This window comes from Mus musculus, chromosome 11, assembly GCF_000001635.26.
Source record: "Mus musculus strain C57BL/6J chromosome 11, GRCm38.p6 C57BL/6J".
NCBI lineage: Eukaryota > Metazoa > Chordata > Mammalia > Rodentia > Muridae > Mus > Mus musculus.
In genome coordinates this window covers 32,374,639-32,389,925 of record NC_000077.6, presented here as the reverse complement: position 1 = coordinate 32,389,925, position 15,287 = coordinate 32,374,639, and the positions used below count along the sequence as shown (strand labels likewise).

Sequence of the window (15,287 nt, the reverse complement as noted above, 5' to 3'; positions counted from 1 at the left end):
CAGGTTTTCTCGGTCCAGAAGAAATCATGTTCCCCACCGAGCCATTTCTGCAGCTCTTGTGACCCCTTTAGAGTTGATTTTCGTACAAAGTGTGAAATAAGGGCTCAAGTCCATTGTATTTTTGCATGTGTACAGATACCGGGGCTGTGTCTGAGATGAAAGGAGAGAATGGTTCAGCTCTAACCCCTCAGGGCATATGTAGCTGAGAAGGGTCTTTACAGAAGTAATTGAAGATTAAACAAGATCACCAGGAGTGAGCCTTGACCAACATAAATGGCGTCCTTTTGGACTAGGGTACGGACACATAAAGACAACGTGTCTTGTACACTCACAGACAGCTAGCAGAAAGCCACAGACAAGGCCTGAGACCCTGCGGCTTGCATTTTAGCTTTCAGAAGTGACAGAAAACAAAGTCCTGCTGTGGAAATCACCAATTCTGTGACAATTTGTGGCCCTGATGAACTAGGCAGTAGCTAGCTGTCCTACCTGTTTATTTAAAAAAAAAAATCAAAACCCAAAACCCAACTTTCCTCACAGGACTGTTCGGCACCTCCCTGAGTATCAGTTAGCCTGGCTTGTGAAAGCATTTACCCCTGGCTCCTGCCCACGGACCTGTGCAGAGATCTCAGGATAGTACCACGGAGTCTGAGCCTTGTGGGCTCCAGGAAATGGTCAGTGTGACTTATCTTTCAAGGTCCTTTGAATTTATACACATAGACACAGACACAGACACAGACACAGACACAGACACACACACACACACACACACACACACACACACACACACGGTTGATCTTATCAGCACCTCTAAGAAACCTACTGGATTTCTGTAGGATTAAATCCAGAGAGAAAGAATTTTTTTTCCTGTTTTAGAAAAATGCTGTTTTTGCAACTCCTAATCATTTAGAGTTTAGTTAGTTAGTTAGTTTTTGAGATAGGGTTTCACCTTATATGTAACCCTGGCTACCTAGAACTCATTGTGTAGATTGAGTTCACCTCAAACTCATAGAGTTGTGCGTCTGCCCCAGAGTGCTGAATGAAGGCAATCACTCTCTGAACTTCTCTTGACCATGCTTTGTGGGTCAGTGTATAAACCCCGCACTTTTAGTTAAGTACATTTTTAAGAGTTTTACTCTTTTTTGGAGCTGGTATGAGTAGAACTCTTCTCTCTGTGTCTGTCTTTCTATCTCTGTCTCTCTGTGCATGTGTGTCTCTATCTTTGTGATATATGCAAGGTGCACATGAGTATGGGCACAGATAAAAGCCAGCAGTTGGTATTGGGTGCCTTTCTCAACTGCGCTTTGAGACAGGGTCTCTTACAGAATCTGGACTGGCCAGGCAGTGGGCTGCCAAGACCTTCCTGTGTCCACTCCTAGACTCTAGGATCACAGGCACTTAGTGCTCAGGATTTTACATAGGTGCTGGGCCAAAGCCAGGCCTTCATGTTTGTACAACAAGCTCTTTACTGATCAGGTCATCTCCCCAGAACAAGTGGAAGTTCTTAATTTCACCTCTGGATACAGAGACAACTGGTGACTGCATGTGGCACCTGCATCCTGTAGTCTTACTACACTCAATTAATAGAGACAATAACAGAAGTGACAGCATGCTTCCTTCCCAACCGGTCCCATCCAACAGCACGAACAGGCAGGCCTTCCTCTGTTGGAACATTCAAGGGGTGAGAGGCCAGCTGCTCTAGCAATAACAGGGACTGAATGCTGACTGGACCATTTACACCCAGGGCAACACCACACAGCCACTGAAAGTGGATTCAGGTTGATTCCACAGTCTTATGGGGGGTGGGGGAGAAGGGTATGTTTTGTTCTGTTTTGTCTCCTACCCTTGAGTGAACATTTGGCTCTCAGAAAGGAAAATAAAACAGAACACCCACGAGAGAGATGGTGTTGGCATCTCAGCTTACCTTACAATATTCATCAATTGGTATCAGGCGTTTGACGGCTACGTCCCGGATGTGGCTGCGGCGGAAGAGGATTTTGCCTGCAGGAGATGAGAACACACTCAATACAGCAGTGGCCCACTCAACCACCACTCACAGTGCTGTCTGAGGGTGGACCTGAATAGTACCAAAGTTCCTGGCTGCCCTCAATATTCCAGGCTGTACCTGTGTATGTGGGTAGCCACACCCAGGCTAAACCTCTCAAAGCCCCCACTGCTCTAGCGAGATAGCAGGGGAGAATGAGCCTAATGGAGAAGAGTTTTTGTTTTTTGTTTTTGTTTTTTTTTTTAAGTTTTATGAGGATTGAACTCAGAGCCTTGTTCATGCTAAGCACACGCTCTGTAATGGAATTACACTCCAGCCAGCCCAGGAGTAGGTTAAGCTAGCACAGTCACTATACATACTTATGGCCTGCACTGTGTAACTATAATATGTGCAATTAATGCCGATGAGTGGGATGACTGGCATGACTCTCACTTCCAGCATTTCTCATTCCTGCTGGGAATATGCATAAACAGGCATAAGCCTCTTGTGATGGTTTGTATATGCCTGGCCCAGGGAATGGCACTGTTAGAAGGTGTGGCCCTGTTGGAGTAGGTGTGTCACTGTGGGTGCGGTCTTTAAGACCTTCATTCTAGCTGCCAGGAAGCCAGTATTCTGCTAGCAGCCTTCAGATGAAGATGTAGAACTCTCAGCTCCTCCTGCACCATGCCTGCCTGGATGCTGCTATGTTCACACCTTGATGATAATGGACTGAACCTCTGAACCTATAAGCCAGCCCCAATTAAATGTTGTCCTTATAAGAGTTGCCTTGGTCATGGTGTCTGTTCACAGCAGTAAAACCCTAAGACACCTCTCTTCCAGTTATTCTGAAATAGCCAGTTAGCAGCGGCCAGACACAGTGCCATACCGTGCTGTAGGGTCGACAGTCATTCCCTCGCCTGCTAACCATCCCCATCCTCTTGCAACACTTTCCATCAGGCTCTGGTGACCACACTTCTACATGTTCCTCCCATGAGGTCCCTTTTCTAGGCTCTGCATGTATGTGAAATCCCACAGAAGAGCCCTGCAGGAAGAGCGCCTCCAAGCTCAGCCTGGGCAGCCCAAGACCCACAGGCTCCTGGGCATCTCAGAAGAGAAACACAGCCTCCCTCCCTCCCCTTGTTCATGTCTCCTTGCTCCTAAGGGTCTGCTAAACTTCTGTGCTATTTGTCTAATGATTCTGGGCCTCTCTGATCTACCCGTGCTTGCTGAAATGAAAGATCTAGCAGATAGTGCATCAAAGGATTTGAAGAGTGTTGTCTTCTGACAGACAGAAGACAGGTCATTTTTTATTTCTCTAAGCTTTCCCATATTTATTGCTTTCAGAAACATAAAAACATCCTCCCAAAGAAGAGGGGGACAGTGTGAGAACCTATTTTATTCAATGGGAACCTGGAAGGGTCGGAGACAACAGGTTCTCCTATTTGCCTTAACATGGAGCAATCCTGCTGAGAATCTAGGTGGGGCATCCTTCCCAGGGGAGGACTGTCCCCAACCCTGCAAGGTGCTGAGCATCTCCAATTCAAATCCATTTCAAGCTGGTGGCCTCTCCAGCCCCAGTCACTGTGACAGTCAAATGGCCTCACTTCCCATTCTTGCAGGCCTCTGTAGATAAGGCTGTTTGAAAATCTCTGAACCTTCATGACTAAGAAGAAATATGAGCCTACGGAGCAGCCCTGGGTAGCAAATGCTTTCAGCTGTTCATCCATTTCTCAAAGTGGGAGAAGACTCCCTCACTCCCAACCCCAGAACTGATGCGCTCCCACTTGGTGGCAGTTCCCTTCTGTACATCAGGGAGGAGAGCAGTGTACAGGCCTCTCACTGTAAAGGTAATAAGTGGGCTCAAAGGATTTACAACTAGAATGAGGCTATTGCCAACCTGCACTGCAAGGAACAGACTTGTCTCAAAGCCACCACACAACCAGAGTCTGTTTTGGTTAATTTACTACTATTGTTATTGTTGTTGTTGTTGTTTGGTCACATTGATACAAGCTAGAGTTATCTAAAAAGGAAACCTCACATAAGAAAATGTCTCCATTGGATGGAACACAGGGCCCCCAACGGTGGAGCTAGAGAAAGAACCCAATGAGCTGTAACCCTATAGGAGGAACAACAATATGAACTAACCAGCACCCCCAGAGTTCATGTCTCTAGCTGCATATGTAGCAGAGGATGGCCTAGTTGGCCATCATTGGGAGGAGAGGCCCTTGGTCTTGCAAAGATTATATGCCCCAGTACAGGGGAACGGGAACGCCAGGGCCAGGAAGTGGTAGTGGGTGGGTTGGGGAGCAGGGTAGAGGTAGGGTATAGGGGACTTTTGGGATAGCATTTGAAATGTAAATGAAGAAAATATCTAATAAAAATTTTGTTTTTTAAAAAAAATCAACAGATTTCCACCCAGCCGATATTTAAGTTTCTGCTATGTATCAGGAAGTTTATCATTAAGTTTATCAAAGTTATAACTCTAATTCTCAGGATTATTGCTATGTCATTATGTCATTTCTATTGATGATGAGAAATTCAGTTATTTTGTATGAATAGTTATATTTTATACTTTTTAAAAAAGTGGGATCTTTAAATAAGAATGTGATGTTGGTCTCAGTAGTGGTGGTACACAAGAGGATAATGGTGGTAGTAAGGGTGGGCATGGTAAGGGTGGGTGTGGTAAGGATTGGCATGGTGAGATTGGATGTGGTAAGGGTGGTGAGAAGGGTTGGTATGGTAAGGGTGGTCCTGATGAAGGTAGGCTTGGTGAGCTTGGGCTTGGTAAGGGTGAGTGAATACATTTCATATTTAAGAAAGTTTTAAATTGGCTGCTAAGTGTCTAGAGAAAACATTTCCATCCCTGGCTGCTCTAGGTGCAGTAAGAAATCTGATGCTTACCCACCAAACACAGCTTCTTGTACCTTTTACAAAAAAGAAAAAAGAAAAAGAAAGAGAAAAAGAAAAGAAAAGAAAGTGTCTCCATAAGACAGGCCTGTAGGCAAACCTATAGAGTAGAGTATTGTCTTGGTTAAGGATTGATTTGGGAGGGTCCAATCAACTGTGGGTAGTGTCACAGGTGGCTGAATGATCCAGGGGCTAGCCAAAGAGCAGCACTCCTCATGGCTCTGCCTTGACTTCCCTCAGTAGTAGACTGTGACATGGACATACAAGCCAAACAAACCCTTTATTCTCCTACTCGTGTTTGGTGGTGGAGTTTTATCAAAGCAATAGAAAGCAAAGGGAGCCAGAAACCAATGCCAAAGCTTCACCCAGAAGGAGCTCAGTGGGGGGAAACTCCTCCCTGGGTTTGTAGGGACTTTGGGGATACTGAGGCAGGGACTTTGAGGCACATTAGGTAGTTACAGCCAATCCCTCCTACACCTAGTGCCTAGGAGCCGATCACCTCTGGAGCCTGTGAATGGGGAGAATAGGGCTTTGTTTTGTTGTCTTCATTACAAAGGAGTAATTACTGTGTGTCCCCAAAGCATGAGCATGCGTGTGACAGTCTAGATAAGGACATGCTAATTCTTTCTCCCATGCGAGCTCTCTGGGGCCAGTCAACCACGTCTGAGCCAGGTTACGCTCAGGCCAGTCTCCAGGCAGCCTGGCCAATGCTCACAGTGGTTCCTTCTTGTTGTTGGTACCTGTGGGTTTGGTGAGTCTGGGGCGGATGGGAGGGTGAGGAAGAAAGGATGGTGGGCTACCTCCATACTGGAGTGGAAAGGGTGTTCAGGAGAGAGACAGCTTTGGTGGGAATGGGTGGCTTTTGTTTTCCACAGTGGAAGAAGGCCAAACTGTAATTCTTAGTTTTCAGGTCATCTCCTCTGCCAAGTTGGCCTCCCCAGCCCTTGCTGGGATGGAAAGTCCGCACAGGCTGGGCCCTCTCCCCCGCCTTTGTGCTAACATGAAACTTGCCTTTGTCTTGCTGACAAGGCAGTCTGGCTAGAGAATTGACCTCAGGAGAGGAGACCCATTTCCTGCCCACAGTGTTGGCCTGGCGAATAGCTGGGGGGGGGGGGGGGCGGGGAGGTTCAGAAGGTCTTGGGGCCCCTGGGAATCCTAAGCTGGAACTGGGCACAGAGACAAAGGGGTTAGATCTTGTGAGCAGCATTTTCATGAATTCTTGCTGGAAAAGTATTACGTAACCACAAAGGCTTTTAAGAGCCGGGGAGAGGGTCGGGCTCAAGTTTTCTGCCTTGGGAAGTTTTCCAGAGCTGACTTTCTTTCATCCAGAAAAAAGCTACATCTTACTGCTGCCTTTCTCTTTCTTGAAAAAAGGTTGTATTTTAGGCTGAACTTAAACATTCTGCTCATTCCAGAATGACTCCAAAATACAAAACTGAGAACCCCCAAAGGAAGGGCCCCCCAACTCTCCTTTCTTACCGCCTTTGCTAAGAGCCTATTCTGTGCCAGGAACTGAACTTTGGGAAGCAGAGTCGCTGTCTTATTTAGCAGATGTGGAAATAGAGGGGCAGGGGAGGGGGAGGCTGGGGATGGTGATTAAAATCACGGGGCTGAAGAAGTTTGACTCCAAAATGTGTGCTTTGTAGCCCTGAGTTTTGGCTATTGTATCTGGTACATGGGGTTCTCTTCACTGGGGGAAAAATTCCAGTGCAGTTGATGTTTTCCCAGTGGAGAGACTTAAAAACGTTAGTTTCTTTTGTTTTGTTTTGTTTTTGTTTTTGTCTTTGTTTTTTTTTTTCCCCTAAGGATTCTCTCAGCAGAGGGGGCCTAGAAAACACTTGCTCAACCCAGCCAGGCTGATAGTGCCTGAGAACCTATTGAATGAGCACTGGTGTGAATAGAGACCTGTTGCAGGATATTTGATCACACTGTGAAACCCAAGATTGTATTATTTACTGGACAACAACAACAAAAATAACCTGTTTCTAGTTGTAGTATGGCTCAGCCCTTGGGGTGACACACCTTTAATCCCAAACAATGGAGGTAAAGTTATTTTGTAGAAGGAAGCACTCATGTTTCAAAGTGATGTCTAATTGAGTGGCAGACAAAGAGATTAATCAGAGAAAGATTTGACTGAATAGGTTATGTCCAACTCTCAGGGGAAGAGAGAGGAAGAGGAGGTTACTTAAGAGAGCAGGGCAGAGAGGGAGGGAGGGGGTAGTTTACTGGGACAGTTGTACAGAGACAGGTTGCAGAGAGAGAGAGAGAGAACAAGCTAGACACAGGTGAAGACTGAGTAAGCCAGAGAATGAGAAGGAGCCAGAAGATTAGAAACATACTGCCAAAGTTAGTATGAGGCCAAGCAGAACAATTCAGCAGAGGCCAACCAAGAGAGAGAAGCCAGATTAAATCAGTCAGCTTGGAGAGAAGTTTGAGCCAGAACAGCAAGGGTGAACCAGTCGGCCAGAGCACAGAAAGAACTAGAAAGGGTAAGCTTATTCAGTAGTAAGTCTCAGAGGCTGAAAACATCTTAGGCATAGATTAGATTGTACAGAGGCTAGAAGCTTCCAGGACAAGGTTTAGGTTAGCAGACTGAGGTAGTAAGCCTCAGAGATAACAATTATATCAGATGAATAAAAAAATACATTTATAGGGATCCAAGAAAGGAGGAAAATGGTGAGTTCTCCAAACCCTGGGTACCTGGGGAGACTGTTAATGTGCCTGTCATATATGAGCAACAACATCAAGTGAGCGACAACCTCAGTGACCTGTCAGTCTTCACCGGCACCATCTTTATACGACCATTCTCATCTCCAATTTGGAAGAATTGAGTAGAATTCACATGCTACTGAGTCATTTGCCAAAGTTGGGTGTGTGTGTGCCCAAGGTGACAAAGTTGGAAGTGACTCCAAGCATGAAGCTTGAAGCCAGCAACCCTGTTTGCATCCCAGATCTGGCACCTATGCATGTGTTTGTAGTTCCTCCGGGACCCAGTTCCTCCTTTGTGACACGGGTGTAGAGCTGACTACCCTTCTAAGCAGACAGCATTCTCTCACAAGGAGGTTAAAAGGATCTGAAGTGTCAGAAAATTTCTATGCCTCCATCAGACTGGTCTGTGTTTGTGTGTGGGGGGGTGGGGGGCATGTCATTAATTGATAATTGTTGTGGACGAGCTCAGCCCACTGTGGGTGGTGCCACCTCTGAGCAGGAGGCCCTGGACTATGTAAGAGAGCAAGCTGAGCAAGCCATGGTGAGTGAGCCAGCTTCCTTCTTGGTCTCATTGTCAGCTCTTTCTTTTTACCTTTCCCTACGTTAGTGACAGAGAAATGGAAGATGAAGTAAACACCTTCCTCCCCAAGTAGTTTTTTGGTAGTGGTGTTAATCATAGCAACAGAAGTAAACTAGGAGAGAAACAATGCCCCTCCCCCAACAGTGATGTGGGGAGGAGCTTGTGTGCTCTTCTGGGGACCAGGAACTGTTCTTCAAGTGACCAGGCTTGCCCTGCCCGAGAGTGTACTCCTTACCCACCTGGCAGAAATGGAATGATCCTCTGCTTGGGGTCTTTCTGTCCTCCTTCCATGGGGAACTTGTCCAACATCTGCATCTAAATGGGAGGGAATAGAAGTGAGAACCTTTTACAAAACAAAATACACATTCTCTGACATCTTAAGTTTGTGATTTGACGAATTAGAAGTTCACACCAAGCTTTTCAGAAACCTGAGGCTATGGGCATGGAGTCTGGATCTGAGAGCTTACGTGGGGAAAGCAACTGTTTATATCCACAGTTTCTAAACTGTGAAAGCTCAAAAGCTGCAAGAGACCATTCTTAGTTGCTTGGTTTTTTAAAAAAGATTTATTTTAAATTATGTGTCCATGTGTATGCATCTGTTTGACATACACACTGTCGCCCTAGGAGACCAGAAATGTCAGGGTACATGGAACTGGATTTACAGGCTGTTGTAACTCGCCAATGATGGCTCTTCTGCAAGCAAGGGCTGTGTGTGCTCTTACCATGGAGCCGTCCCTCCAGGCCACCATTTTTGATTCTCCTAGAGTTTAAGCCATGGGTCTTGAAATGTAAACAATAGCCTAAGGACTTGTGTTTCACAGACAACATGTCGCTCTGTATTCTGGGAAGTGACAGGTGTGTTAGAATGCCCTTCACCTTTAAACCTAGGCTTTTGGCATCATTCCTGACCCACCCTGAAACCCCAAACCTGCTCAGCAGAGCCTGGTGCCTGGTCCTATGCTGTATGCATGAGCCACCATGAGAACATGCAGTCTTGCAAAGAGCCTGGAAAACAGTCTGGTGATTGGGAAGTAGCGTGTGAGATACCACAAAACAGGACAGTGTTGAGGATGGAGCTGGGGGCAGACCATAACCAGACTGTGACTCTGACAGCTTAAGAAAGGAAGTGAAGCTGAGCACAGTGACACACACCTTTATTCCCAGGGGCAGGAGAATCTAGCTCAAGGCCAGTCTGGTCTACATAATGAGTTCCAGGCTGAGCAGGGGTACAGAGTGAGACTTGTAAAAAGTATTACTTTTAGAAAAAGAAAGAAACTAATGTGGAATCTCTGGTTCAGTACTCAAAAAAAAAAAAAAAAATCACACGAATCTGCCACTCAATTCTTGTATGCTCTGATGTAACTTTAAGGGTCTTTGCTTTAGGTCCCTGTAGTAAATTGTACTACAGTTCAAACTAGGCTGGGTTCAGGACTCCTTTCTGGCTTCCTGGCTACATGTGAATCAGGATGGGTCAGGATATGCTGCTATATATAACAAGCTCTAAGCTCAAAAGCCTAGCAATACCAAAGCTGTCTGCAGATATGTCTATGTTTCTCAACCCAGGTTTGAATTGTACTCTCCCAGCCCTTTGAAGTGGGCCACATCTAATGACCAGCAACATTTGTCACTTCAGGGTTGGGGCTGACAGCTGGATCTGAGTTTGCTGTTGTCCATTTCCCTCTCTCTTGTGAAGGACATACTCCCTGACAGTGACTTCTCTGCCATCTGCAGTCCTGGAGGGAGGGCACAGAGCCTTTGCAACCCTGCCCATGGTCCAGCTCTTGGCCTAGTTAATCAGGCTACCCTTCTATCTGGCAGGTTGTTTTGCTGCTGCTGCTGTTGTTGTTGTTGTTTTTGAGACAGTTTCACTAAGTAAGTTCTAGCTATCCTGAAGCTAACTACATAGCTCCAAGCTGTCAGGCACTGCATCTCGGCAGGACCCACCCCCCAACCCCCACCCCGCCTTTACTGTAGACACTAGCACTCAAGATCCCAGAGGCAAAGGAATCAGCCCAGTGCCTGCAGCCCACAGTGTGGCAAGGCCAGAGCCTGAAGCTCAGTGGAGCTTTGTCATTGCAAGATCTCATATCTGTGATGCCATGAAGACCAGAGAGGGTGGGGGGCATGTACATCAGGCTGCAGTTTCTGGCTTCTTCTGTGCTAGTTTACACAATACCCTGGGGAGGGGCGCAGCTTCAGGGTGGCTGGGCTCGAAAGGGCAGTTGGGGTATGCAAGCTTCCAGAAGCCTGGGGAAGAGGCTTTATTCATGGATTTTCTTTATTATTATGTGCAGTACTAGGGATGGAACCAAGAGCCTTGTACATGCTAGTTAAGAGAGCTACTATTAATTATAACCACTGGGATACCCTGGGTTCTGTTATTTGTGGTGTTATTTGTGGCTGTTCATCATTGGCCCCTACTCAATCCTGCATGGGGACAGTGAAACTTGGTCCAGTGTCCTTCCCTGACTGCCAAGGCCACTGTGGTCCTCCTTGAGAAGACGGATTCATTTCTGAAGAGTTCTTCTATACCAGCACATAGCAGGCTTTCAATAAATACCGACAAAAAGACTGCTAGCAGTGGGGGGAGTCAGGGTACTGCAGGTGGTACCCAAGAGTGCTCTGGACTCTCCAAGACATTTTATGTTGAACCTAAAACTACCGAAAACACAGAAGTTTAATGAAAAGAATCAATGGGTTCAACAGAGAGAACGCAACCCCCCAAAGGGGAATCTCTTCAAAGGACAGTTAAAATCTCTAATGAATAGCAGTCACACTAGTAATATAAAATAGTAACAGCAACAATAATAATGGTTACAGTGCTCAGCAGTTGACAGTTAACAGTCTTTTCATTCAGTTTCATCTGAACTTTACAGTAACTCTGTGAAATAAACATTACAAGTTCCAAGTCTCAGATGAGGAAACTTGGGAGCAGAGAGGGCAATCAACTTGCCTTAAGCCACACAGCAGAGCAGGGGCATGACCAGTCCCAACACCTTTGTCGATTCATGTTCTAATATCGCTCTTTAGCTGGGTTCAGGGTTAAGTGGATAAGGGAAACCAGCTTGAGACAAGGCAGGCTTAATGTTCTGTGCACACAGGAATAGCACGTTACATTTTCCAAAGCAATTCATCAGTCTTAGCTGCAGAGGCTCTGAAATTTATAGATTTGCCTAGCACTATCTCCTTTTGCCTTCTCAATATTAAGACAAAGTTGAAACACTACCAAGGGGAAGCATGTTGTAAAGAATGCACAGTGACAAGGCTACTTCCCTTCCCTTGATGCTTTCTGAGACCCTCTCTGGATGTCCACACTGGCTAGCAAGTATCCATGCTGGCTGCTGAGTATCCACATGGGCTAAGGAGTGTCCTTATAGCCTAATCAGTGTCCACACTAGCTAATAAGTATTCACATAGCTAACAGTGTGTCCATATTGGCTAATGAATGTTTCCCCTGGCTAACAAATATCCACACTGGTTTATACACCACTTGTCTAACCTCAGATAAGTCCCCTTGGGGCATATAGCCTCGCTAGAGGCATCCTTCCATCCACCTGCATGGCCATCTAGAAATGAGGGACAGTCTGTCTGGGACTGAATAACGTTACTTTGAAACTGATTTGTGAGTAACTTAGTAGCACGGGAGACTGGTTTTTGTTGTTGTTGTTTTTTGTTTTTGTTGTTGTTTTTGCTATGTTTTTAACTGTGTTACAGATATACAATATACAATAAATCTTTCAACAATATCTGGGTACACAGTTCCATGGCCTAATTGGGCATCCACTATGCAGACAGCCATCTCCTCCACCATCTTCAGAGCTTTGCCTCAGTCAGAGCACCAAATGGCTCTTCATCCACCCTCCCTGGTGAATGTACCTTCTCTTCAGTTGATTACTCTGGCCTTACTCTGCTCAGAGCACAGTGTTCAAGTCAATCATATTATAGCCAGTATCAGAACTGTTTTGTTTTGTTTTGTTTTGTTTTGTTTTGTTTTGTTTTTGTGAGATAGGGTGTCTCTGGGTAGCTCTAGTGACAGCTGTGACCCTCCTCCAGGGGGACATACTGAACCTGGGGATTCAGAGTATGACAGCTGCAGAACACAGTGTGAGATGGACTCATGTCTGAGGCTTATTTGTCAAGGACTCAGGTGGTACTCAAACTGTAGGGTGGAAATGTGGCCATGAACCCATGAACTGGAAGTTGAGGGCAAGTTCATCGTTTCAGACACACCTGGCTCCTAGGAAGGTAGTAGTTGGATCCCTGCTGTTTGGGGCACATAACTGCCTCTCTAAACTTGAATGTTTCCACTTGTGAAGTGTCTGTGATACCGACCTCATACTGGTAAAGGAGGATTCAGTGAGGTGGCATTTAAGAAAGACACCTCAAAGTTCTAGCAAAGAGTAGTTGATAGATTGCTCTGCTGGGTGTTGCTGTGAGCATTGTGGGCACCCCAGTCACTCATTCCCAGGCCTTTGCTTGGATGTCCACTCCTTCTATGACATCCTGATTGACTCTACAGCACTAGTTCAGGCTAAGGTAGAAAGTGAAGCTCAGGGAGGCTGAGTGACCTGTCCAAGGGTTGGGACCTCACACCAAGTGTTCCTATTCCTACTTCAAGCTCAGAGGTCTTTTCTTTTCTGTCTGCTCCAGTCTCATGCGTACAAGACACATAACCAGATTTTACATCATAGGGGCAGAGATAACCAAAGGACTCAGACTTTTCTAAGATGTCAGGAATATGGGGATATTTTTGCTGGCTGGTGACAGTGTCCTTCCCCATGAAGCAGCCTGTGGAGTGCTGCCCCTACCCTGATAATCCTCTTTTTACTTTGTTTCCTTTGCTTAAATTTCCTGCCTAAGAAGAGGAGGTACCCACGGTTCTGGCTTCCTTGATGCCCTCTAGAACATCCAGCAGTTGGTGTCCAGGTACATTAACTGGTTGTTGATACTGCTTTTGTCTCTGTATGCCTTGAACACCTCATCCTATGGTCTAAGACGAGATTAAGTCAATGTGGTGGTTTGAATACGCTTGGCCCATAGGGAGTGCTTCTGTGGCCTTGCTGGAGTAAGTGTGTCCCTGTAGGGGTGGCCTTTGAAGCTCTGCCCAGTGCAGAAGGGCCTGTCTTTTCCTGTTTGCCATCAGAAGAAGATGTGGAACTCTTAGTCTTCCAACACCATGCCTGCTTGGATGCTACCATGTTCCCACCTTGATGATAATGGACTGAACCTCTGTACCTGTAAGCCAGCCCTGATTAAATGTGGTCCTTTATAAGAGTTACCTTGGTCATGGTGTCTGTTCACAGCAGTAAAACTCTAAGACAGTCACAGAGAAAATTCTTTTCTTTTTCCTCCAAAGTAATGGTTCTGGTGAGCTAGACGCAGGCTGGAGCAGTAGCTGCTGCCATGTACCTCACCATGGGGCCCAGACATGAAGAGACAAGTCTTTGACTTGGCAGCCCTAGGTCCAGCTGCATCCAGAGCCAAAGTCCTTTGTCTTCTCAGCTCCATTCAGCTGATGAACACAATCTGGGAAAATCCAACCTAGCTGGAGTTCTATCTGCATTATGACAGAAACTAGACCCTGAGCCAGAAAGTGGAGAAATAAATTGAATCCAACCTGTCAGATCCCAAAGTCTGGAACCCTGAGAAACTGATACTGTGTCTGTCCTTCTTGATTCCAAGCAATTGGGCCTGTCAGTCACTCTGCCAGCCAGCACCCATTCCTATTCAGCAGACCAGGGCTGTTCTTACAGTTTATACTTGAGAGAGAGAGAGAGAGAGAGAGAGAGAGAGAGAAAGAAGAAGAAGAAGAAGAAGAAGAAGAAGAAGAAGAAGAAGAAGAAGAAGAAGAAGAAGAAGAAGGAGGAGGAGGAGGAGGAGGAGGAGGAAGAGGAGGAGGAGGAGGAGGAGGAGGAGGTATCCCACAGCCTCCAATCTAAGTGCTGTCAATCTGACTAGCTGTGTGACTTGGGCAAATGAGTGAACTTCTCTGAGCCTAGGCTGTTTCACCTGTGTTATCAGATAAAATGCTTTTGATGATTAAATGAATGGACTGAACCCATGAGCAGAGCCTCAGAAATGCTGGCTGTTTTTTACTGATATTATCCCATATCACCAACGAGAATGCTCAGACAAAGAAGACTAAAGGAGTGTGCCCAAGAACATACAGCTGATTGTGGCTGGGCCCATGAGCTCTCTGCCTTTTATGTTACATTACACTAGCTCAGCTGCTCCTCCTCCAAGCCTGAGCTCTCCCCTCACACTCAGAGTCAAGTCACTTAAAAAAAAATTCAAGGCCATGTGCCAATTGGGTCATGGAAATCATGAAATGATCTAATGTGGAGTCATGGTCCCACATGGGCTGGTCTTCTTGCCTAGTCCTCGGGGACAGCTGAGTTGAGTAGCCAACCTCTCCTACCCATCTGGGGTTGATATGGGGGAGAGAAGGCTGCTTCTAGCTTGAGCCAGATGCCTGGAATCATATGGCTTTCCCACTCTGTCGCCACGCCATCTGGGACTTCTTAGAACTGGATGAAGCCAGGCTTCTGAACAGCTTCACCATGTCAGGGGTGGCCACCGGGGGCAGACCATTCTGTCCTAGTGAAGCCTCAGTACTACACTGAGCTGGGAAGAAAACCTGACTTAAGTTGTGGTAGAAGCAAGGTCAGTAAGAACATGGCATAATAAGCACAGGATTTGGGCTGAAAAGACTTGTGACCGGACCTCATAAAGGTCACCATGGTTGTAACATCAGCAGAGAGGGACAGCTCACCCTTAACACACTGAGCCAGATCCATCTCATTTCACAGCCATAACAAGTCCCGAGGTTGAGAGGCACAGAAGAAATGGAGGCTCAGAGAGGAAACACCAGGTGAGGCCTGAAAAGAGAAGGCTGAGCCTTGAACTTGGGTTTGCCTTTATTCTTGGGCTACATGCTTCAACATGCCAGCCATTAGACACATTCACCCTCTCTCTTGCATCTCATCCTCCAGCTGGCACTCTCTGGGCCAGTATCACCTGCTTCCCACCACAGCTGACAGGCTGCTGTGGCAACTGACCCAGGATCCTGGAGACCACCAGATTCTCCCCCCGCACCCCCAGAGTTTTCAG

General features: G+C 46.4%; 1 protein-coding gene across 2 annotated transcripts in view; it reads right to left on the bottom strand.

The window, feature by feature from the left end:
- The window catches only part of Sh3pxd2b (SH3 and PX domains 2B), an 80,417-nt gene that overhangs the window by 38,264 nt on the left and 26,866 nt on the right, over positions 1 to 15,287 (bottom strand). For both annotated transcript variants that reach the window (XM_006514712.2, NM_177364.4), the window contains exons 3-4: positions 8,417 to 8,492; positions 1,922 to 1,998 (exon numbers count right to left, since the gene is read on the bottom strand). In XM_006514712.2, coding sequence (XP_006514775.1) covers positions 1,922 to 1,998; positions 8,417 to 8,492 — 153 coding nt within the window. The remainder of the gene's footprint in view (positions 1 to 1,921; positions 1,999 to 8,416; positions 8,493 to 15,287) is intronic.